At 40.2% G+C, this 26,288-nt stretch overlaps 1 protein-coding gene across 2 annotated transcripts in view; it reads right to left on the reverse strand.

Moving 5' to 3' along the window:
• The window catches only part of AP2B1 (adaptor related protein complex 2 subunit beta 1), a 133,894-nt gene extending 108,216 nt beyond the window's left edge, over nucleotides 1-25,678 (reverse strand). Inside the window, exons 1-5 of one of the 2 annotated variants that reach the window (XM_025996131.2) lie at nucleotides 25,319-25,678; nucleotides 18,892-18,951; nucleotides 12,948-13,053; nucleotides 5,841-5,976; nucleotides 4,234-4,479 (exon numbers count right to left, since the gene is read on the reverse strand). In XM_025996131.2, the coding sequence (XP_025851916.1) occupies nucleotides 4,234-4,479; nucleotides 5,841-5,976; nucleotides 12,948-13,053; nucleotides 18,892-18,928 (525 nt within the window). In that variant the 5' untranslated portion in view covers nucleotides 18,929-18,951; nucleotides 25,319-25,678. The remainder of the gene's footprint in view (nucleotides 1-4,233; nucleotides 4,480-5,840; nucleotides 5,977-12,947; nucleotides 13,054-18,891; nucleotides 18,952-25,318) is intronic. The other variant, XM_025996129.2, reaches the window with a different exon arrangement.
• Between the last annotated feature and the right edge of the window lie 610 nt (nucleotides 25,679-26,288).

Here is a 26,288-nt window from a genome sequence, read left to right on the forward strand (position 1 = left end):
AAGGCAGGGACCAGTAATGGGTATTGGGATTCAGAACTAGGTCAAGATCCTGGCTATGTTACCAGCTGTCTGATTTTGGGAAAATGGCCTGAGCGGACATTTTTTGATCTCTAACATGGAATACTCTCCACTTCACTGGGAAGATATGAGAACTATGTAATATACCTAAAAGCATCTACCTGGCATAGTACGCAATTACATTTAAATTCCCTTTTTCAGGGCAGCCCAGGTGGCTCAGCAGTTTAGTGCCACCTTCAGCCCAAGGTGTGATCCTGGAGACCCAGGATTGAGTCTGACTTCGGGCTCCCTGCATGGAGCCTGCTTCTCCCTCTGCCTGTGTCTCTGCCTCTCTCTCTCTCTCTCTCTCTCTATCTCTCATGAATGAATAAATAAAATATTTAATAAATAAATTAATTAATTAATTCCCTTTTTCCTAATGACACCTGGTCATCAGAAACCTTAGGAATTTCTCGGGTGTTTGAGCTACTGTACTGTACATTCATGCACTTATCTGTTTCCTATCAACAGCATTTGACCCGGCTGATAAAAAAAGGAAAATCAGTGGTCTAAATGCCAGTGGTAAGGCTTTTTGGTAAAAAGCAGGGCATACAGTAGAGATGAAGAGTACAGGTTCAAGATCAAAAGCAGGCATGTATATTTTAACCCAAGCTTTTCAGTTCTTTACTAAAACAAGCATGAAGAGCTCAAAAAATGATTTGAATCTAAGGCCAGGGCAAGAGTAGTAGGGCAAGCAAGGCACAAATTTAAGGAGGCATTCCACTTTCAGGCTTGTGCAGGTATAGAGGTGACGCCTAAATGTGAGTACCACCTTAAATTTTGCACTCTGTACACTTTGCTAGAGCTTGGTGGAACAATACTAGGGAAACAATATCAGGGGAAAATTCTGCTACGGAAAAATCTGACAAGAATCAGAAAGATTTTCTATTTGGAGGGCAATAGGTCCAACAATAATGCTGATATGTGCTCTAGAAAAATCAACAATAAAGACAGTAAAATAAGTCATTCCTGAAAGTTTCTCAAAATCTACCAAGTAATCTTAAATTTTCTCTAAAGTTTTCTCAAAGATAATTGTGAAAATCTCTCCAAATCACCTCCTGATTTGTAAAAACAGGTTAAGAAATTTTAAGAGTGGGATCCCTGGGTGGCGCAGCGGTTTGGCGCCTGCCTTTGGCCCAGGGCGCGATCCTGGAGACCCGGGATCGAATCCCACGTCAGGCTCCCGGTGCATGGAGCCTGCTTCTCCCTCTGCCTGTGTCTCTGGCTCTGTCTCTCCTTCTATCTCTCAAGAATAAATAAATAAATAAAAAATCTTAAAAAAAAAAAAAAAAAGAAATTTTAAGAGTATTATAGTTTATTATAGTGTTTTATTACATTCAAAGAGACCCATTGATGTGTTGCCTGTTTAAATCACGTATGTGGGGATCCCTGGGTGGTGCAGCGGTTTGGCGCCTGCCTTTGGCCCAGGGCGCGATCCTGGAGACCCAGGATCGAATCCCACATCAGGCTCCCAGTGCATGGAGCCTGCTTCTCCCTCTGCCTATGTCTCTGCCTCTCTCTCTCTCTCTCTGTGACTATCATAAAATAAAAAAATAAATAAATCACATATGTATAAGTATGAAACGGGGGACAACAGAAGATGATAAATGGGCTCATTTTATTTATCTATTGTTTTCATTTAGTCACTCTAAGTTTGAATACGTTTGAAAATTCCAATAATAAAAAGTAAACATATGTATAAACACATATATTACTTGAGAATATGGTGGGCTGGACAAAAACCAGTCCCTCCTCCACAATAAAAACTTAAAATAGGTCAAATTAGGCTTGTTCCAGAATCCTTCCATCCTCTCAACTGGACAAAAATCTAAGCGCTTGGGTACCAAACAAACGAACAAAAATTCTTTATTAAACCATCAGTTAGCCCCTATCCCTGACCATCTAATTTTACAGGTTCTATTTCAAGAAACTTACATTATTAAAAAAAAAAAAAAAAAGAAAGAAACTTACATTATTGCAAAGATGCCTTTTTCTCCCTAAACTGGAATTACCTATATGAGTTATAATTCATTTTCACCTCACTCCACTGCACATTGTTAGCCCCACTGGGTATTTAAACAAGTTTCCATGGATTGCATGATATCCTGTTTATTTGGAAGCCTGAAATCTGGAGCATGGAGCCCAAACACTTATTATCTTCTCATTTGTCCTCAAGTAGAAAATTTCAAAGACAGTGGCTTAGGGTAAGAGTGACTCAAAAGCAACACCAAAACACAACTTGGGACCAGCTAAACATTCTATAAAATAGATACTAATGCCTTGTATCTTTCCTTATGGAATTTTAAAAAAAATGTGCCACATGGTCTTACTCGAGGGAAAAAAAGAAAGGTTGAATCTTCTAATGCTGGTGGTGACACCTATCAGAAGTCATGGTTTAAGCACATACACACCTGCACCAGCTTCTGTGCCTGGAAGGTGGCTACAAGATTTTTTTTTTTTTTTTAAGATTTTTATTTATTTATTCATGAGAGACACAGAGGGAGAGAGAGGCAGAGACACAGGCAGAAAGAGAAGCAGGCTCCATGCAGGGAGCCCGATGCGGGACTCCATCCCCGGACTCCAGGATCACACCCTGGGCCAAAGGCAGGCGCTCAAACGCTGAGCCACCCAGGCATCCCATAGCTAAAAGATTCCTAATGATAGGTACCATAGTACCTTAAAACAAAACAAAACAAAACGTGGTTTTCTTCATCCCTTGACCTTGATGCTAAATTTGAAAGATAATAAAAGCCAAGGCTACTCAAAGAATAAGATGAACCAGATGAAATATTAAAGCAGAGATCTGAGCACATGATTTGCAAGTAAGAGACAATGTCTATTTCAAGGCAAATTCCAACTCTATTTCATAAAGTTCAACAACAAAGAAAGCATTCAGAGGTTATCCGGTGATTAACTCAAAGTTATTCACCTCCAAGTAAAGAGTACATTAGGCAAAAAGGGGAGGCCTTATTCCTCCATCTTCTCAATAATGGCACCTAGTAATCAATCACTCCATTCAAATGAGCTCCAGTTACTAGCAGAGTCAACATACCACTTGGGACTTTCTCCCCTTCATTATATGGACAAAGTTAAAAATATTAGTAAGAGAAATAAAAGGTCCCCAAACTTTAAAGTGTTATGTTCTAGCTGCCAAACACTTAGAATATTGTCGAAAAGAATTTTGTCTTAGAATTTTCCTGTATAAGAATGCATTACAATAACTAGGCAATAAATAAAACTTTGTTTCTACTCCCACACCAGAAAAGACCACAAATGTCTGAAGAAATAATCTTTAAAAAACTGATATAGGGACGTCTGTGTGGGTTAGCGGTTGAGCATCTGCCTTCGGTTCAGGATGTGATCCTGGGGTCCTAGGATACAGTTCTGCATCAGGCTCCCTGCAGGGAGCCTGTTTCTCCTCTGCCGATGTTTCTGCCTCTCTCTGTGTGTCTCTCATGAATGGAAAACAAAAAATATATATATATATATATTAAGGTAAAACTCTTAAAAAATTATTAAAGAGCCAAGGTTTCTGAGCAAACACAGGGGTAGGCATGATACAAATGTTTGCTTTAAGACCCCTGTATTTTAGTAGCACTTGGTTTTCACTTGAGAAAACAACTAATGTGTGAGACATAATCTGAGGGACACACAGAATTCATGTTTCTCATAGCTAATCTGTTTCAATACTCCAGAGACAAGATTTGTTTTAAATATGCTTTTTAGGGGATCCCTGGGTGGCTCAGCAGTTTGGTGCCTGCCTTTGGCCCAGGGCATGATCCTAGAGTCCCGGGACCGAGTCCTGCGTCGGGTTCCCAGCATGGAGCCTGCTTCCCCCTCTGCCTATGTCTCTGCCTCTCTCTATGTCTATCATGAATAAATAAATAAATAAATCTTTAAAAATTTTAAAAATAAAAATACACATGCTTTTTAGGGAAGCCTCGGTGGCTCAGAGGTTTAGCGCCATCTTCGGCCCAGGGCGTGATCTTGGAGACCCGGGATGGAGTCCCATATTGGGCTTCCTGCATGGAGTCTGCTTCTCCCTCTGCCTGTGTCTCTGCCTCTGTCTCTCTCTGTATCTCTCATGAATAAATAATCTTAAAAAAATAAAATAAACATTCTTTTTAAAGGGATGCATTTTAAGTACTGCTCTCTATAAAAGCAGAAGCTTATTACCATTGGATTTGAATCTGCTATGAGATCCCGCAGAGAATCCAGAAATCCCTGATCTTCCACCATTTGGGCATTGATATCATGGAGTTTTGCCACACAAACTGCTGCTGTTTTCCGAACATAGGGATCTTCATCCTTTAAGCACTTGCGTAGAGGCTCACAGAGATATTCTGTAATCTTGTCCACCCGGATGCACCCCATGGTCCTGACTGCCAAGGCCCGAATTAGAGGATTGGGATCTTCACAATCCTAAAAAGAAAGAGAAAGAGAGAGAGAGAGAGAGAGAGAGAGAGAGGAGAAAAAAAAAAGAAAAAGAGGAAGAGGAAGAAGAAAAAAAGAAAAAAATCATTGACAACTACAGGTATACATAGTGATTAAAAAGTAAACAGTCTAGTTTATACAAGCCTCAGAAGAACATTTCCTTTATGTAAGCTTCCAGTTACACTCTGTATCAGACACTAATCCCCCATACTATTGTTTCCTAAGTATAAATCTTAATTGCCTATTTAAGAGTTTAGGTTAGGAATTCATTTAACTATTTTACAAACACAATGAAGAAATGCCCGGTAGTATTCATTCCAGGGTAGGGCAGAAGTCAACTGGTATTACCATCACCATGGCTGTTACTAGATGTGCCTTAACAACAGGAAAAAAATGAGGAATTGGAAAAACGTGTACCACTCCCGAGTCAGTCTGCAAATATCCCCCACCCTGCACATGCATTCACTTTCTTGCTCTCTCAAATGAATAAATCTTAAAAGGAGATCTTACAAGGATGAAATGACTTTTCATCTTTATGTTTGGAATCTGCTTTAAAATTATCCATTAGGAGGAGTGGGAGTCAGGAAAGCATGAATAGGGAGAATAAATAAGATTGGTCATGGGTTGGGGTGCCTGGGTGGCTCAGTTGCTTAAGCGTCTGCCTTCAGCTTAGGTCATGATCCCAGGGTCCTGCTCCCTGCTCAGTTGAGAATCTCCTTCCCTCTCTCCCTCTGCCCCTCCCACAGCTTGTGCACTCTCTCTCAAATAAATAAATAAAATCTTAAGGAAAAAAAAAAAAAAAGACTCGTCACGGGTTGGTAACCACTGAAACTACAAGATGGGGATTTAGGGATTTATAATACTATTATTCCCTCTACTTGAATATGTTTGGAAGTTTCCAGAATAAAAAAAAATTGAGTGTTAAGACCTATTAAGTAAAAACAGAAGTAGTTACTCCTTGAGTTTCTACAACTTCTGACCCATAAGCATAATTTTCCCCATGATAAAATAGATAAAACCCAGGTTACTGAAACTTCAATGATATGCCTAACCTTTGTGAGCCTGGGAAGGTTTCTTCTGGCTTTCTTCTCCCATCTGGCAAGGATGCACCAAAACCAGCTAACAGAAGGCTCTCCATATGGTTTGAACTGGATGACGAATGCTGGCATAAAGAATGCTTAAAAACCTGAACACTCTTAGTCACTGCCAGTACTTCTCTAGAGGCTCTCTTTTGCAACAGAGGTTGCTTATTTGCAATGCAAACATTACCTACATCAAACAATACTTTCCGAAAAGCCTACTTGAGGTAGACAAGACTGGTCTTGAGTTCCTAGGGGTGGAAATGTTACCTTCACAAAGCTGTTGACAGCCATGATGGCCATGTCTGGCTGACTCTTGGCATAGTTCATCAAATAGAGATAAACAAGCTTCTTTAATTCCAGGTTGTCGGTTTGCATGCAGTTCACTACATCTGGAAAAAGAGAGCTGAGAAGAGAAGAGAAAAAAGAAAAGGAAAATGAATAGATGTTGGTGTCAAGCTATTGGATAGAATATGGAGAAATAGCCTTTACAAAGTGATCTGATGCAAAGAAGTATGTCCCCACAGTGATAACCATTAACACTGATCTCAATTTCTAAGGAAACTGTAGTACAAGACCCAAGAAGATCTCTGAAATAGATTTAAGGGGATCCCTGGGTGGCTCAGCGGTTTAGCGCCTGCCTTTGGCCCAGGGCGCGATCCTGGAGTCCCGGGATCGAGTCCCACGTCGGGTTCCCAGCATGGAGCCTGCTTCTCCCTCCTCCTATGTCTCTGCCTCTCTCTATGTCTATCATAAATAAATAAATCTTTAAAAAAAATAAAAATAAAAAATAAAATAGATTTAAGAAACTTTTCATTGTTAGCAAAAAAAATTTTTTAAGTTTATTTATTTATTCATGAGAGACACCGAGAGAGAGAGGGAGGCAGAGACACAGGTAGAGGGAGAAGCAGGCTCCTCGCAGGGAGCCCGATGTGGGACTCGATCCCGGATCCCGGGATCACGCCCTGAGACAAAAGCAGATGCTCAAACGCTGAGCCACCCAGGCGTCCCAGCAAATTTTCTAACAAAAGTAGAGCAATATGGGCAGCTCGGTGGCTCAGTGGTTTAGCGTCACCTTTAGCCCAGGGCCTGATCCTGGAGACCCGGGATCATGCCCCATGTCAGGCTACCTGCATGGAGCCTGCTTCTCCCTCTGCCTGTGTCTCTGCCTCTCTCTCTGTGTGTCTCTCATGAATAAATAAAAAAATCTTAAAAAAAAAAAAAAAAAAAAAGTAGAGCAATATAATGAACCCAATGTATCCATCACCCAGCTGCAAAGAAGCATTAATACATGTCCAATCTTGTTTTATACATGTCCTCAATCCAACATCCCTTCCCCTGTCCCTATCCCACCTAGTTGCTCTGGATTTTTTTCCCAACATAGGACTTGAACTCATGACCCTGAGATCAGGACCTGAGCTGAGATCAAGAATTGCACACTTAACCGACTGAGCTACCCAGAAGCCCCAGTCTGGATTATTTTTAACCAAATCCTAGACATTATGTAATTTCATACATATTTTAGGGCATATCTTTAGGAATCTTGTTTTTTATTTTTATTTATTTTTTTTTTTGGAATCTTGTTTTTTAAAAGCACAATCTTTATCACACACAGAAACTAACAGTAATTCTACATACTGCAGGTTCGAAGCACTATGGCTGCTACCTTTTCAATGTTCATATTCTATCCTTGGGCAGTGGGAACTTACTCAGCTAGCTTCTGAGTTCCTGTGATGTAATCCTGCATTTTCATCAGCCTCCTCACTTTCTGGTAGGACACGATTCACTAACCAAGATTTCCTCATACATTTCTAATCTCAAAACTGAAACCAGTCATTTTTCTAAGAAGTCTTGATTCCCTTCTAGAATTTATTCTTAATATTACAAACTCAGACAAATGAAAATTTCAGTGTCCTCAGATATAAAAGCTCACACTTTTCCAAAGTTCAAGTCATTTCATGATTTCCTACTCTCTTATAAAGCCAAACAGTGGCTTTATTTTGGAATGGCCTCCAAATCATTAGTTTGGAAGGAATGAATTTATTTGATTTTAAAATATAAGCTGTATTTTTTCAAGTACACATTAACTATAATTTTTTAGGAGAGACTGGTAATTAACCTTCCTCCTAGGCTTTATCAAAGTACTACATAAATTTTAAATACTTTTTAAAAAATTTATTTGAGAGAGAGAGAGAGAGAGAGAGAGAGAGAGAGAGAGAGAGAACAGGCAAAAGCACGAGTGGGAGGGGCAAAGAGAGGAGGAGAAAGAATCCCAAGTAGACTCTGAGCCTTAGGTGGAGCTTGACCTCACAACCCTGAGATCATGACTGGAGCTGAAACCAAGAATCAGATGCTTAACTTACTGTGCCACCCAGGAGCCCCTGAATTTTAAGAACTTAACAGCTTACTACAAGTACAGAAAAAGCAAACATCAATATATTTCTACAGGAAAGAGAATGACTGAAATAACCAGTCACATGGTAATGGCTCCTGTACACACACACAATAAGCAGAAAGTTATTTACAAATAGGAAGATGTTTTGCAAAGTCAAAGAATCCACCATATCTCCAACAAACCAATGACTTCTGCTCTAAATGTCATTTAACCTGAGTGTACACACCTAATGTAGTTTCATGCACATGTATTCAATAAACATTACACTCCCCCAAAATGAATGTCTTACCATTTCCTAGAGTAACTCATGGGCAAAACAACTGTAAAAACTTGTAATAAATGTGACACATTAGCAAATGTAAGATCCTGAATAATTCCAACAACCTGCACAAGATCAAGAAGATCTTGATCAAGAACAAGTTCTAGAGGTAAAAACTGTTAAGTACTAGCCTATAAAGCTAGAAACCTCAACTTTCTAGTATGGTAGCCACTAGTCATGTGTAGCTCACTGGCAATGTGACCAATCTGAACCGAAATGTGATGTATATATAAAACACACATTAGATCTTGAATATTTAGTATGAAAGATACAACATAAAACACCTCATTAAATTTATTTCATGCTGAAATGACACTTTGGATGTACTGCATTAAGTAAAATATATTATTAAAATTAACTTCATCTATATTTCCCTTTTTCAAACTTGGCTATCAGAAAATGTAAAATTATGTATGTGGTTCGCATTGTATTTCTACCACAGAGCACTGAACTTGAAGTTACTTGCAAGTAACTGAAATGTGATCATCTACGAATACCTAATCTCTATTTATTCTGTTCCTTTGTATCTAGGCCCAGTACAAATCCCATCTCCTACAAGAAGTGTTCCTCAACTATTCTTATTTACTTGGATCTCCCTTTTGCAGAACTCCTATTGCCTTTAATGTACACATTCTAGTACCTAATCACAAAACTGTATTTTATTATTCCCTAATTTTTCAAATTTTGGGTCTCCTCAACTACATAGTAAGTGCAGTGAAGGCTAAAAACATCTACTATCCTTTTAAATTATGATATGTGGGATAGCATAAGCACAAAATAAATCATTAGCAATTAACAGATTAACTAGTATTTACCAAGCATACAAAAGAAAACTCAAAGAGGTTTAACTTTTCTAGGTTATAGAAGTAATCTTGGTGAGAACACAAAGCCCACTAATCAAGTATGTTGACTTACCAGTTCATCAGTACTGATGTTCTCAAGCTACATTTATTCCTTGGCAAAAATAGCCCACCAGGGACTAGATTGATCCAGAGTAGGAAAACTATAGCCTGTGCACGAAATACAGCCCACCACTACTTTTGCATGAGCCATAAGCTCAAAGTGTTTTTTAGATGGACATTTAATGATTTAATGATAGAGAATATTTACTTTGGACCCCAGTTAAACAAAACATTATGCCCACCCCCCCCCCCCCCGCAAAAGAATTCTATCTTCTCATTAGATTTGTAATAGGAAATTATTATACTTAGGTTTCATCAACAAATTGTGGTAAATTGGTTGCTCTTTTGTTATATAATTGCCTATATAATATCTTCCACTTTTTTTTTTTGCCTCTTGGATTGCTACACCTAAAGTATTTCCTCTCTTGCCCTTCCCAGAAAAAGTCTACCAACCTCTGAGATAGACGGTCACAGAACAGCAGGTTAAGGACTAAATGTGTATATGCTAACAAACAAAACTCCAGTAACAAAAACCACCTCAGAGCAGCAACACCTGAAGCACAAGAAGATATCGGAGTCTCTAACTGCCACGGTTTCGACCTGGGCCTCTGATCTGGTTGAGGAAGCTGCTCTCACCTTCCTGGTCTCAGGAAACCCTTTACACTCTAAAAATTATTGAGATCCCAAAGAGTTTTTGTTCATGTGGGTTATACCTTCTGATATTTTATGGTATCAGGAATTAAAACTGAGAATTATTTTAAAACACCAATGCATTTAAAATAATAAACGTGGGATGTCAAGGTGGCTCAGTGGTTGAACGTCTGCCTTTGGCTCAGGGCGTGATCACGGGGTCCAGGATCCAGTCCTGTATCGGGCTCCCCTTGAGGAGTCTGCTTCTCCCTCTGCCTATGTCTCTGCCTCTCTCTGTCTCTCATGAATAAATAAAATATTTAAAAAACAATAATAAATGCATTTCATATTAACAAACATTTTATTGCAAAAATTTTTATCTTTCAAAAATTAAGATGACAGCAGCTCGGGTGGCCCAATGGTTTGGCACTGCCTTCGGCCTAGGGCCTGATCCTGGAAACCTGGGATCGAGACCCGGGATTGAGTCCCGCATTGGGTTCCCTGCATGGAGCCTGCTTCTCCCTCTGCCTGTGTCTCTGTCTCTCTCTGTGTCTCTCATGAATAAATAAATAAAATCTTAAATAAATAAATAATAATTAAGATGACATTGGTACACCTGGGTGGCTCAGTGGTTGAGCATCTGCTTTTGGCTCAGGGTGTGATCCTGGGGTCCAGGATCGAGTCCCACATCTGGTTCCCTGCAGGAAGCCTGCTTCTCCCTCTGATCTGTGTCTCTGCCATTCCTCTGTCTCTCATGAATAATAAAATCTTTAAAAAAAATTGTTTTTCATTTTTGCAAATCTCTTAATGTCTAGTTTAAGCAAAAATAGCTCCATCTTCATATTTGCCCCTGCATTCAACCTGCTGTAGAATATTGTTTTAGCTGAAGTATAAGAAAATCATATACATATATTAATCGGAAAAGGGAGGAATTTTTTTTTTAATTTGAGAGAGAGAGCTAATGAACAGGGGGGAGGGGAAGAAGGAGAGGGAGAAGCAGACACCTGCTGAGCAGGGAGCCCAATTCAGGATTCGATCTCAGGACCCTAGGATCATGACCTGAGCCAAAGGTAGACACTTAACTAACTGAGGCACCCAGACACCCAAGGGAAGAGTATTTTAACGGTTTTTTCAGATTAACTGGATATTCCTTGATACATTAAAGCTAGATAAATACTTTGTTTTTCTTTTTCTTTTCTTTTTCAGTTCACAAATGGTAGTTCCATAAAAGTTAGTTGTAGGGGTGCCTGGGTGGCTCAGTGGATTAACTGTCTGCTTCAGGTCATGATCTCAAGACCATGGAATCAAGACCTGTATCAGGCTCTGTGCTCAGTGGGAAGTCTGCTTGAGATTCTCTCCCTCTGTCTCTTCCCTGCTTGCACATTTATGCTCTCTTCCTCTCTTTAAAATAAGTAAATCGGGATCCCTGGGTGGCGCAGCGGTTTGGTGCCTGCCTTTGGCCCAGGGCGCGATCCTGGAGACCCGGGATCGAATCCCACATCGGGCTCCCAGTGCATGGAGCCTGCTTCTCCTTCTGCCTATGTCTCTGCCTCTCTCTCTCTCTCTCTCTCTGTGACTATCATAAATAAATAAAAATTTAAAAAATATATTTTAAAATAAGTAAATCTTGGGGCAGCCCGGGTGGCTCAGTGGTTTAGCGCCGCCTTCGGCCTGATCCTGGAGACTGAGGATCGAGTCCCATATCGGGCTCCCTGCATGGAGCCTGCTTCTCCCTCTGCCTGTGTCTCTGCCCCCCCCCCCCCTCTCTCTGTCTCTCATGAATAAATAAGTAAAATCCTAAAATAAATAAATAAATAAATAAGTAAATCTTTAAAAAAAAAAGTTGCTATGTGGAATCTGAAACCATATCAAACTTTTAATAATTGACTGCATTAAAATCTATTCATTTGTCACTTATTTTGAATGGATCTTTTACCCATAATTTTGTGATATATGCATTGGTCATTTGGAAAATATTGGTTGAGTTTATGCAGATCTTCCCAATGATGATACAATCTATATAACAGAAAATAATACATTCACTAATTTCACCACCAAGCTCATTAGAGAAGTCTGTAATTACTGGGAAGCTGTCAAGCTCATGTTGCAAGATACAAGTTTTCCAACAATCTAATTTTTACTTTAAAGCTCGAAATATATCTACTGTCAAATTTTTTCTCTAAAAGTGACAGGTTCACTTTGTTCGTTTTTGAGAAAATGTCCCCAAATACTGAAGTCTGATTAACTATAATTTGTCTGTCAATCATTCTTTCACTTAAAAATGGTGTTCCCATTTCAAACAATTGTGCAAGGGCTTTTTTCCAAGTCAACTATCACACTTTGCTATGCCACAGAAGAGCTTTATGGATAACTCCTACTTTATCATATATTAAAATGATCTGTACTCAAGGTTCAAAGCTTAATAAAATAAATTCTAAATGCTTCATGAAGAGTAGTCTTAAGTGAAACTGCCCTTTTTTCCTGCAAGTATTAGTGGTGACAAATACAAGAACTACTGTTACAGTTTGACACTGCTACTCTGATTTACACTAAGGCACCAGTAATGCAAATGTCAACACAGTGAAAAAAGCAAATAATACTATGTATAAGAATAGCTTTGACCTCACAAATCCCCCAGAAAGGATCTTGTGAATCCTTGGGGGCCTGTGGATAATCCGTACCTATTTCCAAATGGTCTGGCTGAATTACAGAGGTGGGGAGAAAAGACATAATGGACTTTGTTAACATCGATTTTCATCTTGAATTCAGCAACTGAATCTACCATTGTAGAGTTAAGGACACTAGCTTGAACCAATTAAAGAACATATGAGCTTCTGCTTCTCAGTACACTTCTATCTTCTAAAACTACTTCAGCAGCAGGTCTATTAACTGTGCCAGTTCTCAGGAGGTTTTATGCTAGATCTCTATACAACAAAATCAAACTGGTTTCATTCTTCAGAAAAATTTAAGTCATGGTGTTAATGTAAAAGCAATTATACTTCCTCATGGTCTTTCAGTGGGACAAGCCCATTCTTATAGATTCTACAATTACGAAAGTTAAATGAAAAGTAGTAAAACCACAAACAGGGTATGGGTCAAAAGTGACCAACAGTAGGAGTGATTACCCTTACCTAACGTCCTTCCCCACAGTCATGGCAGCAATCACTTTCTTCACAGCCTCCTTCCTCTTTTCTTTCTTTTCATTATTGAGTTCAGCCTTTAATTCAAAGATTTCTCCTACAAAAGAGAGCAAACTGGTGATATCCAAAGACCAGAAAACTAGAACAAAATACTACACTCTGTAATAAATGACAGCTGACCAGAGGCAGGGCAGCAACTAAAGAGAATTTAAAAATTATAGGACAGGTACAATTCAAATCCATAGAAGATTACTTGACCCATTGATAAAGATACCATCTTTGAGGTTATGGCCAGAGAGGAAGGTGCAATCCAGATCTTAGGAAGTACAGGAGTGGGGGAAAAAACATATCTCATGATATCTTACTACAATAGGGAGGGAATGGCAGCTGAGTGATGATCTTCCATCAGAATTTCAAGGTCCCAAGGAAAAAAAAAAAAATAAATGTAGGTACAAAACAGGTTCACAAATCTGTTTTCAAACCAGAGACTCCAGGTATCCACATTCATTCACTCAAGCTCAACTTCAAAAAAAAAAAAAAAAAAAGAACTGAGGCTCAAAGATCACAAAGCGAGTTCATGACAGAGCTGCCCTTAGAACTTGTCTCCTGACTGCTGAATCCAGAGGTTTCCAACGTGGGCCACACAGTAATATTACCTGGGAGGTATTTATAAAAATAACAATTCTCAGATTCTACTCTGGACCAAATAAATCAGCCTATCAAGGAGAACTCATACATTCCTATTTTTTAAAGTTCCTCCAAGTGATTCTAACACACAACCAGACCTGAGAATCCCTGCTCTAATTAGCACTTTAAGAAGTTAATGGGCTTCAAGGCTCCATCTTATTCAATCGATCTAACAAAAAAATATAATCTTGAAGCTTCAAGAATGGTACAAACCAGAGTCATTTTTAAAGGCACAATCTTGAATGAGTGCTCAGGCCCTGCACTGTGAAATGCCAGGGCTGTCTGTCATCACTATCTTAAGGACCAGGCTCACCTATCTTCAGAAAGCTGGAGCTGAAAGAAAAGAAGGTAATAGGGTACCTGGGTGGCTCAGTCAGTTAAGCATCTGCCTTCGGCTCAGGTCATGATCTCAGGGTCCTGGGATCAAGCCCCACATCTGGCTCCCTGCTCAACAGAGAGTCTGCTTCTCCCTCTGCTCCTTCCCCCTGCTTGTGCACTTGCTCTTTCTCCCAAATAAAATCTTTATTAAAAAAAAATTTGTTTAAAGAAAAGAAGGTAATAGTCCTCAACTGGTTTTAAAAGAAAGAAGAGGGCAGCCCGGGTGGCTCAGCGGTTTGGTGCCTGCCTTCGGCCCAGGGTGTGATCCTGGAGTCCCGGGATCGAGACCCGCGTCGGGTCCCTGCATGGAGCCTGCTTCTCCCTCTGCCTGTGTCTCTGCCTCTCTGTGTGTCTCTCATGAATAAATAAACAAAATTAAAAAGAAAAAGAAAATAAAGAAGAAAATACACCACTAAGCCCATAAAAAAAATAAAAATAAAAAACAAGCTGGCTACTTTCAGTTCAACCTTCCATCAATACCCTTAAACTCTTCAACAATACTGCCATGTTTATGACTCCGCTTGATGTTCATTTTAACTAGATCTCATTCACCAGCATAGAAACAGTGGGGACAGCAAACTATGGAATCTGCTAAATCCTTTATATGGGAAGGATGAAACTGGTAAGAAACACAGATGTCGAGCACTGAAAAAGCCTGTTATGTCAATATCCACTGCCAACAAGGCAAACAAATTAAAGTTACGAAAATCAGTTTTATTTAATCAACAACTGCAAAAATAGCATAGCCAGAAAAGCTGGGCCCTTGAGAGTCATTCTCCTCTCCATCAAGTCCTCTGCTGCCAAATCTAGCTCTTAGGGATCCCATCATTTACTTCTAGGAACAGTAAAGGACAAGCAGCAGGGTTTCAAAAGTCTGAACTGTGAACAGCAGCCAGGAGCTGAAGAATTAAAACAGGATGTAACTGAAACTATTCCAATTCTAGCATAACCTTAAGGAATATGCTCCAGTGGCAGTTCTGGTGGGTGTTGCAGGAAGTAGAAGGAACACAGTCTATCCATTTTTTTTTTAAAGATTTTATTCATTTATTCATAGAGACAAAGAGAGAGAATGAGAAGGAGAGACACAGGCAGAGGGAGAAGCAGGCTCCATGCAGAGAGCCTGACGTGGGACTCGATCCAGGGTCTCCAGGATCATGCCCTGGGCTGCAGGCGGCGCTAAACTGCTGCATCACCGGGGCTGCCCATATTCATTTTTTAAAATATGGTATTTACCAGCTGTGATTCAATTCAAAAGTCTTAAACTTTTACAAATACCTGAATGAAAAAGGGTTACCAGGACTCATTATAAGAGAAGGTTTGAAGAGTCAGGTGATGTTTCTTTTATTATTATTATTATTATTATTAAAGATGTATTTATTTTAGAGGAAGAAGGGGGAAAAAAAAGAGGGAGAGACTCTCAAGCAGACTCCCTGAGTGTAGAGCCCGATGATCAGGGCTCAACCCCACAACCCTGAAATCATGACTTGAGCCAAAACCAAGAATCAGATGCTTAACCGACTGAACCACCCAAGCGCCCCGAGTTAGGTGAGTTTTTAAAGAATAAATAAATTTTTAAAAAATAAATTAAAAATAAATAAATAAATAAATAATACACCTTTTTATGTCATAGACATCTTGGTCATCAAAGCACAAAAAAATGTTAACAGAAGAAGTACTATTTCAGAGAATCAAAAAAAAAAAAGCTGAAAATGAATGACAAGCAAGGTTAATGGTTTTTCTGAAGTGTAAACAAGGAAGATAGGGATCTTTTTATGTCAACATAGACATCTTGGTCATCAAAGGACACAAAATGTTAACAGAAGAAGTACTATTTCAGAGAATCAAAAAAAAAAAAAAAGCTGAAAATGAATGACAAGCAGGGTTAATGGTTTTTCTGAAGTGTAAATAAGGAAGATAGGGAAGAAGATGGTAAGAGCCAAAGAGTGCAACAAGTGAGCCATGGTATCTCATACTCATAACTTTATCAAATTCTTACATTTTTCCTTTCCTCCACCCTCTAATCAAATCTACCAAACACGGCTAGCAGCTAACATGGTTCTCAATCTTGGCTACAGATGAGAGAAAGGTGGGGATCTTTAAAAAAAATCCCACACCCAGGCCATATCCCAGAACAATGAAATCAGGGTATCTCAGTTGCAAGGACTTAGATAATTAGTATTGTTTTACATTTACTTGGATAATTCCAATGTGTAGACAAGGTTGAAAGCCACTGACTAGTAGCTGATAAAAAGAAGAAACTCACTGTGTGAGTTTTCCATATTGTAATAGAAGAACTTATTTACCCTGTGTAACTCCAAATGCCCAGAACAGGACAGATATGTTTGCACTTTCTAGAAAATGTTTTGGTGCTCTTTGCTCACTCCAGGGCACCACAGTGTGCCCTATTTTTTTTTTTTTTTTTAAGAGTTTGAGTACACTCTATACTCAATGTGGGACTCAAACTCATGACCCCAAGATCAAGAGTTGTATGCTCCAACAACTAAGCCAGCCAGGTGCTCATATATTCTCCTTTATTAGCTGCAGGTTTTGATAATGTCCTTCATAGCAATTTTACCACCATCCCCTTTAGGCCAGGATCCAATCCAGGGTCAAATGTAGATTTATTGTTATGTCTCGAGTCTTTTTTTTTTTTTTAAGATTTTATTCATTTATTCATAGACACACACACACACACACACACACACACACACACACACGGGGGGGGGGGGGGGAGAGGGAGGGAGGGAGGGAGGGAGGGAGAGAGAGAGAGAGAGAGAGAGAGAGAGAGAGAGAGAGAGAGGCAGAGACACAGGCAGAGGGAGAAGCAGGCTCCATGCAGGGAACCCGACATGGGACTCGATCCCCGGTCTCCTGGATCACACCCCAGGCTGCAGGCGGCACTAAACCGCTGCACCACGGGGGCTGCCCTCTTGAGTCTTCTTTAATCTGAAACAGTTCTTCGGCCTTTGTCTTTCATGATACGATTTTTTAAAGCTATCAGGCAGTTATTTTATAGAATGCCCTCAATTTGGGCATGTTATGGGTGTTCCCTCAGGATTATACTCTGAGATTATGCATTTTGATAGGCGTAATTCTTAGGGGATGTTATGTTCTTCTCAGTACATAACATCAGAGACAAATAATGCTAATGTGTCCCATTACTGATGATGTTAACATTGAAGACTTGGTTAAGGGAGTAAATAGGTTCTGGCATTGTAAAGTTATTTCTTCCTTTATAATTAATAATTTGTGAAAGGAAACTTTGAGACTATTTAAACATCCTATTTGTTTCTCATCAAACTTTCACCTGCTAGTCATTTTAGCATTCACTGATAACTCTTGCCTGAATCAATTCTATAATTTATGTGTGTGTGTGTGTGTGTGTGTGTGTGTGTGTGTATACATATATGTATTTTTCAAGGGTTATAATCCACTAATATCATATTTCAGCCTCTGGAAGGAAAGTGAAAAGATCCACCTGAGAAGGAAAGTTGTTAGAGAGTAAGAGGAATGACAGTTGGTGTCATGCCCAGAATACTTAAGTAAATATAAGACTGCTAAATACAAAACACATGCATGCCAGAAAAGGGAGAGGAAAAGAATCTTAAGCAGATTCCACAATCAGCACAGAGGCTGATGCAGGGCAAGCTCATGACCCCAAGATCAAGACTTGAGCCAAAAGTAATAGTTGGATGCTCAAATGACTGAGCCACCCAGGCACCCTGTAAACCAGTATTTTATTTCTGATGACAAAGACAATGAGGTTAATAAATTCAAAGCTATTCTCAAGTAATCCAGTCTGTGATTTAAAAATCCTGGAATTGACTCTAGAGGTTCCCTGTTTTAAGTACAAAGAATGTATTTGGGGGTGCCTGGGTGGCTCAGTCAGTTAAGCATCTGTCTTTGGCTCGGGTAATGATCCAGTGATCAAGCCCCATATCTGGCTCCCTGCTCAGTAAGGGGAGAGGGGGGATCTGCTTTTCTCTCTCTCTCCTTCTGTCCCTCTTCCCTGCTTGTTCTCACTCTCTCTCAAATAAAATCTTAACAACAACAAAGAATATCTATATAAAGCCCAAACAAAGAATGAGGTAGATCTATCTGGAAGGATATAAAATATCAAGTTTCTATGTACTGTTACATGTCCCTTTTTGTTAAAAGATAAAAAACTATTGGGGATCTCTGGTGGCTCAGCAGTTTAGTGCCTGCCTTTGGCCCAGGGCATGATCCTTGAGTCCCAGGATCAAGTCCCACATTAGGCTCTCTGCATAGAGCCTGCTTCTCCCTCTGCCTGTGTCTCTGCTTGCCTCCCTCTCTCTGTCTCTGTCTCTCATGAATAAATAAGCAAAATCTTAAAAAAAAAAAAGATAAAAAACTATTTAATCATATGGATTAATACCTGCATTTATATGCACAGAAAAAGACTAAGGATACACCCTGAGTTCACCTCAGGAACAGAAACAGAGTGAAAGAAAACTTGCATTTTCACTTTTGCACAATCTACATTAATAGTCGTTGTTATAAAGTTATTTCCAAGAAAAAAAAAAAAAAGAATGAATGTTCTTTTTCCTCTTCTGCCTTCCCCAGATCTACCAATTTTCAATGGATCAAAGTTGGAGTTCATCATTTTACCATAATAGAACCTTCAAATCAAAATGATGTGCATCACAGCCCTATGTCTACAAACCTATCCTTTAATAATTCATTCAAAGACACTTTTCTGTATAAATAATAGGCTCCGCAATGAGACAGTCAACAATATGTATAACTGAAGATGTCAGGAACATTCTAGGTGGAACAATCTCACACCACAACTTTTGAAGAAACTTTTCAAAAGAGCTCAAAAGTTCTTTGATCAAGTTTTCATACTTACCTTTTTTATTGGTTGTGAAGTACTTGGAGTCAGTCATGGTTCTGGATCTTTAATGTGCACCTTCAACGAGAAAAAAAAAAATCTTTATCCAAATGATTTATGTCCAGCAGACATCTGATTAATTTTAAGGCCATTTATAAGAATTTCTATACTCAAATGAGTATTTTCTCCCTTACCACCATTATTGGTGACTCAAGGGATGCTAAGATAATTAAGAACGTAACTCTTGCCTCAAGATCTAACCAGAGCAAAATCCATAGGCTAACTGGAATGCACTAATAATCTAAACCTATTGTGGCCTTGTAATTTTATCCATAATTATCTCTTCAAAGCCTCCAAGACCTAAAGCTAGACCTTTCTGCAAATACATCTCCAATTAGGCGCTCAAATATTTAAAATAAGAAAAAGTTTTGAAAGCTCTCTCCACTACTTTCCATTCAGGAAAATCTGATTTATTTCCTACTCAAGATGGAGTCATTCCAAAGCACATATCCTGAAGCAATGGTAAGGCTGAAAGAGAAGATAATTGTGCCAACCTATTCACCATTACATGAATCTCTTTTTTTGTTTTGTTTTTTACATGAATCTCTTGAAAAAAGTAATTTCTCTCAGAATAAAAAGCCTACATTAATAGGATGATATTCTTTCACAAGTATCTTTTTTTTCCCCCTAAAGATTTATTCATGAGAGACCCAGAGAGAGAGAGAGAGACAGAGAGAGAGGCAGAGGGAGAGGCAGGCTCCATGCAGAGAGCCAGACATGGGACTCGATCCTGGGTCCCCAGGATCAGGCCCTGGACTGAAGGCAGCGCTAAACCACTGAGCCACCCGAGCTGCCTCACAACAAGTATCTAGAGACAAATATACCTTGCACATGGATTTATTATAGTTTTCATATTTGCAACAATCTATACTTAGCCCAAAAGCATTCCCAAATAATAAATAATACACTTTACAGTTAAAAACAAGGCAAAAAAAAAAAAAAAAGATTATCCAGTCACATTGCATATAAAAGACAATCAGAACTGGTGTTAAAACTTAAAAGACCATGGATCCCAGCCTCAAATTTAATTCTTCTGTTCCAATTCCCAGGAGAATTACTCTGACACATGGTTCTACTAGTGAAACAAAAATGGCAAAAATGACTGGTCACATTTCTCCCCCAAATAATTAGACAATGTTTTCTGATTTAAGTCACACTTACGACTTTGTCCAAGGTACTTGATATCTTTAAATGTATTAAAATTTTCATTTAATAATATTTCTTCAGCACTCAGAAATGTGTTTCTTCCTTACCATCCTCATTAACAATACTTATTACCAGATTTGGGACTGATGCCTGGCACCTGCTCATTGTCAGGCCAAAACATGAGTGATAATACATTTGGCAAACTTGAGCAATACCACATTTGGCAAACAACAGTAAATAGAGAGAAAAGATCTAAGCAATAAATCACTGTAATTAAGGAAAAGGAAAAAGAACCAAATAAACATGAAATAATGAAAAAAGCCTGGCTCAAATCTGATCTCTAAAATGTGCTACTTGGATAGCCTAAGGGAAATTAGACTCAGCTGAGATCTTTAAAAGTCACTACTATTTACAGTCCTGATCCTTATGCAAGAATGCTTTAGGTTGTACTAGAATTTCACAAAATTACTTCTTAAAAGATGTGAGCTAGAACTCACAAATATACGGAATACACAAATTCCCATTTTGATAGCTCTTATAATTAAAAATTAACCTGTAACAGAGGTTTGCCTTATGCAATATTTTCATAATGTCTTTCTTTAAAAAAAAAAAAAAGATTTTATTTATTTATTCATGAGACACACAGAGAGAGAGAGGCAGAGACACAGACGGAGAGAGAAGCAGGCTCCACGCAGGGAACCCAATGTGGGACCCGATCCTGGAATTCTGGGACAACACTCTGGGCCGAAGGCAGGCACTCAACCACTGAGCCACCCAAGAGTCCCTCATAATGCCTTTCTAGCAAAAATTCAAAGAACACTATAATAATTTAATCCATTCACAATGCACACTAAATGTGAAATGGCAAACTGAAGGAAAGAGTCCTTCACATAACAGATCTGGAATAAATCTGAAGTTATCACGTAAGAACTCATATATACAAAGAGAGAAACCGGTATACAGAAATGATTATTAGACAGGAGAGCCATAGCTCAAGGCCATTATGGTCTGTCTAGGATGTTATTATGCCATTTTAAGTCCATAGAATCCTCAAAACTTAAAACTTACTTAGGATCTAAAAACAAAATCTGCTTGAAAACAAAATTTTTCATCCAGTTTCTTTGAAAAGGGGCACAAAAATTATTGTTTTCTATAGATCTCATACACATATACACATATTAAATCCTTAAGGGGAGCCTTAATTAACCAGACTGTTAAACATAAAATTAACCTTGTCTTAAATTCTACCTTTATTAGTGACCCACACATTTCACTATCTCCCTTAAATTTCATTGTCAAGAATGTATTTCTGTCCTATTCATTGTGAGCACTGTGTTCTTAAAGAATAATGTATCCAACCACAAACTTTCAGGGAAAAGAGTCCAGTAATCTTAGATCCTAAATTAAGAATCTCTGCTCTTAAAGGGAGAAACCTATCTCTTTTAGCTTCCACTGTTGTAAACAACAGTAATGAAATATCCCTTACCCCTATCCACAGGGAAACATTGTATTAAGTCAGTTCCTGCCTTAAGCCAAAATAAAACTCCAAGAAAAATAAAAATAGTCTAAACAAAAAAAAGTGGGAAGAAGTGGTAGTTGCACAACACTGTGAATGTACTGTCTCTGAACTGTTCACTTTAAAATGGTTAATTTTATGTTATGTGAATTACACTTCAAAAAATTACATATGCATTTTTTAAATGAGATAATCACATGCCAGAGATAACATAACCAGATTCTCCAAAACACAGGATGGTGAAAACTGTAGCCTGCATTAGAAGGCAAAGAAAAGCAGCCAAGATAGAGCTGGGGGGGGGGGGGGGGGGGCAGTCAAATATTCACTGAAGAGCCTCAAAAATCAAGCTCCTCTTGGAAAAAAATTTTTCTTTTTTTTTTTTTTTTAATTTTTATTTATTTATGATAGTCACAGAGAGAGAGAGAGAGAGAGAGGCAGAGACACAGGCAGAGGGAGAAGCAGGCTCCATGCACCGGGAGCCCGACATGGGATTTGATCCCGGGTCTCCAGGATCGCGCCCTGGGCCAAAGGCAGGCGCCAAACCGCTGCGCCACCCAGGGATCCCAAATTTTTCTTTTTGTTGGTACAGCAGAACCCCAGGAAGAAGCAAAGCCATCATGGAATTTGAACTCACACCACCCACCCACCCACCAGATCACACTAGACACTGTTCCAGGACCTGCAGTATGGCCTAGGAATACTGCTACACGACAAAGCTGCCACAGGGAAAGCATACACTCACTCTTACTTGTCCTCGCTTGGAGTGTGATGTCACTGTATTTTCAGAGAAAGCCTCCCTGCACAGGATGATATATATGGATATAACATAACCTAGTTTCAACCAAATATAGGTTGTGAAAGACCCTTCTATTCCTCCCTCCTCACAGTGCCCCTAAAGAAAATAAGGCCAGAAAAAAATTAATAGGGTCAATTTCAAATGGCTCTTTGGGAAATAGCACCTAAATTAGACTTGGGGAGGCCACTAAATCCCTTCTTTTACAGACTTAGGCTTTACACAGTTGCGTGCTCATAGCGAAAAACTGGCTGGAGTTAACCCAATTAGAGAGCAAAATGGCCATTCAGACATCTTTTATTACAAGGGTGAGAGACTCTGAGATTTCAAATATTCCAATAATTAGATATTTCAATGCAAAGGTAATAGTGCCTTCCATTATCATTTAGTTCATAAAAAATCACAAGACACCTAATTACAACAGACACCTCTGCATTTTTTTTTTTTTTTTTTTTAAGATTTATTTAATTTAGAGAGAGAAGGGATGCTTGGGTGGCTCAGAGGTTGAGCATCTGCCTTTGGCTCAGGGCGTGATCCAGGAGTCCCAGGATTGAGTCCCACATCAGGCTTCTTGCATGGAGCCTGCTTCTCCCTCTGTCTCTCTCATGAATAAATAAAAATCTTTATTTAAAAAAATTTAGAGAAAAAGTGTGTGTGGCAGGGAAAAGCAGAGGGAAAGGGACAAGCAGACACTGTGCTGAACCTGAAGCCTGACATGAGTTTGACCCCATGACTCAGAGATCACGACCTGAGCAGAAATCAAGAGTTGAAGGATTAACCGACTGAGCCACTTAGGCACCCCCACATTTGTGATTTCTATTTAACTATGGCAGGCTACATAGTAATGTTAATATTATACAATAAGAAAGAAGTTCTAAAGTTTTACATCAGATTTTTTTTTAAGATTTTATTTAAGAGAAAGAATGAGCAAGGGGCAGAGGGACATGTAGACTCCTCACTGACCAAAGCCAGACACGGGGCTGGATCCCAGGACACCAAGGCCATGACCTGAGCCGAAGCCAGACACCCAACAAACTGAGCCACCCAGGTGCCCCAAGTTTTACAACCAATTCTTAACCGAAATACCAAAACCCTGGAAAACTTAAGCCTATAAGAAGGAAGAAAGAAGAAGGTATGGTATCTAATTCACTTCTTGCTCAGCTTAGGTCAAACCTGTGCATAAAAATGTAGTATCTTAAAATATGGATGTTTAAGGGGGGGAATAAAAAAAGATGAACTACTAGGCTTTTCTTGAGTCTCTCTTAACTCACAGAATGTTAGCTTTTGTGTTAATTTTACCACCCAACTTTCCAGTGAGGCTGTTTACAGAACACACTATCCTTTCTGCTTCCTTGGGAGTTTAAATTGTTAAGATACCTGCAAACAGTTCTCACTTTACCACCATGCTTAGTCATCACTGGAATGTGTTACACGTTTTCTTGCACAGCTGCATCTCCTCCATCTGCTGCTTTATATTACTACTCTTAAGTGTACCCTGAGGCTAAGCAATACACTTCCAGAAAGGTAATTAAATCACTTAAATTGTTCCTCCTTGAGACCACCTTCTTGGTCATCCCGCCTTTTCTAAACATGTGGCATTTTCTTTTTCTTTTAAGCCGAAATGATCATCAAAACAGTATCTGGCATTTAAAACACACTTCTTGGGACGCGTGGGTAGCTCAGTCAGTTAAGCGTCTGCCTTCGGCTCAGGTCATGATCTCCCAAGTCCCGGATCAAGCCCCACCTCGCGCTCCCTGCTTGGGGGCGGGGGGGGGGGGGGGGGGGGAGTCTGCTTCTCCCTCTCTCTCTGCCTCTCCCCCTAGCTTGTGCATGCTCTCTCCCAAATAAATAAAATCTTTTTTTTTTTTAAAGGTTTTATTTATTTATTCATGATAGTCACAGAGAGAGAGAGAGGCAGAGACACAGGCAGAGGGAGAAGCAGCCTCCATGCACCGGGAGCCCGACGTGGGACTCGATCCCGAGTCTCCAGGATCGTGCCCTGGGCGAAAGGCAGGCGCCAAACCGCTGCACCACCCAGGGATCCCCAAATAAATAAAATCTTTTAAAAAGAAATGTTAAAAATAAAACACACTTCTTTAAAAAAAGAAAAAAAGTTTAATGAAGCATCAACACTTGATGCACACTGCTCCAGAAAGAAAAGGCCAGGTGAGTTGGATAAAAGCCTCTCTCCCCAGGTAGAAGACCGCTCTGAAAACAAACGGCACAAATTAATTCTTCGGATTCAAAGAACATGGAAGTAAACAGGACATTCCGGTTTCTTTACCTCTACAGCACTTCTCAAACCAGATCATTCCAGCTGAGCCCAGAAAGAAAAAAATTCTGGGCTAAGATTTAGCCCTACTTGCTTCCTCTTCTCTCCTCTTCCCTCCAGTGTCAGGAATTCCTCTTCTGCCCACCCCCCGGGGGGGTGGGGAGGTCAACATCGTAGGGATGTAGTCCTCCATTACGAGGTGGGAGAGAGGTGTCGCTTAACCCCAAATTACGGGAAACTGGCGAGTTTTGCCCGTCAATGGACAAACCTGTGGGGGAATCCCGCTCCCTTTTTCCTGAGCTGGGCATGTCCCAGCCTCAGAGGGAACGCCAAGCGGGGAAGAAGGAAGCTCTCTCGCCTTCGGCCTCTACTGGCCGCACCCCGGCCTCCGGCCCTAACCTCCGACCTCGAACATGATCTTCCCTCCGCTGCCCCCGACTCCCAGCCGCCACACCCGAGGATTCCCTCGCCACGACAGAGCGGCGGACTCCCTTTCTCCAACCCTCTTCCTCACAACGGTCACACCCGACGGCTCACTCCATCCTCAACGGTCACGCTCCTAGGATTCCCTCTTCCCCCTGCCAGCCTCCAAGGCAACCTGGGGTCCCCCCCCCCATCAATGAGGGACACACCCCGAAGTTAGCCGCCTCGAACTCACCGGAGGCAAGGGCGGGGGTGGCGGCAGCAGCCAGAGAGCACGGCCCGAGTGGTGTTGTAATGGTTTCCTGCACGTCACGACTCCTGCTCCAGGTCTAAGCCACTGCGCAAAACCCACTTTGCCAGGGACAAAGATGGTGGACAGGAAACTCTGACGTCAGAGAACCTCGCCGCGAGCCGTCATCCCCGCGCGCGGGAGAACCTGAACGGCGGCGAGCTCTGTAGCCTTGGAGACGGGCGGGTTTCGCTTGGAAACCGGAGGCGGGACGCCCGGGGAAGTGGCTCTGCAGAGGGATATATGAAACAAGCTGCTGTTCTCTGGACTTGATTCATCACACAGGCGCTCTCTAAAAACTCTCACATAGAAAAGGTGAAATATCCTGTCCTTCTATTAAAAAAATTTTTTTAAAGCTCAGTTAATGGGCAGCCCGGGTGGCTCAGCGGTTTAGCACCACCTTCAGTCTAGGGCCTGATTCTGGAGACCCGGGATCGAGTCCCACGTCGGGCTCCCTGCGTGGAGCCTGCTTCTCCCTCTGCCTGTGACTCTGCCTCTTTCTCTGTGTGTGTCTCTCATGAATAAATAAATAAAATATTTTTTAAAAATAATAAAGCTCAGCTAATTTCGCAGGCCAGTTCAGGACTGTGGACAATGGTGACCCAGCCCCGGACTGTCCACGGGCAGTGGGACCAAAGGATAGTAGTGAAAAGAAAACAAGTTGAGATGGCATCAAATCTGAGTCCAAATCCGTGCCACGAAAATGACTGAGAAATCACCTAACATCTCCTTATCTGTGAAATGAAGCCAATGATCTAATTCTGTCCGGCTTGTGAAGTTTAAATGAGATAAAGTAAGTAAAGCACCTGGCTTACAATAGGAGTGCTTACACAAAAGTAAGTTGCTTTTGGAAACCAAGACCTAGAAATCTCTGTACCCCCGCCTCAATCTTGCTGTGAACTTAAAACTGCTCTAA

Source organism: Vulpes vulpes, chromosome 2 (assembly GCF_048418805.1).
Source record: "Vulpes vulpes isolate BD-2025 chromosome 2, VulVul3, whole genome shotgun sequence".
Lineage (NCBI taxonomy): Eukaryota > Metazoa > Chordata > Mammalia > Carnivora > Canidae > Vulpes > Vulpes vulpes.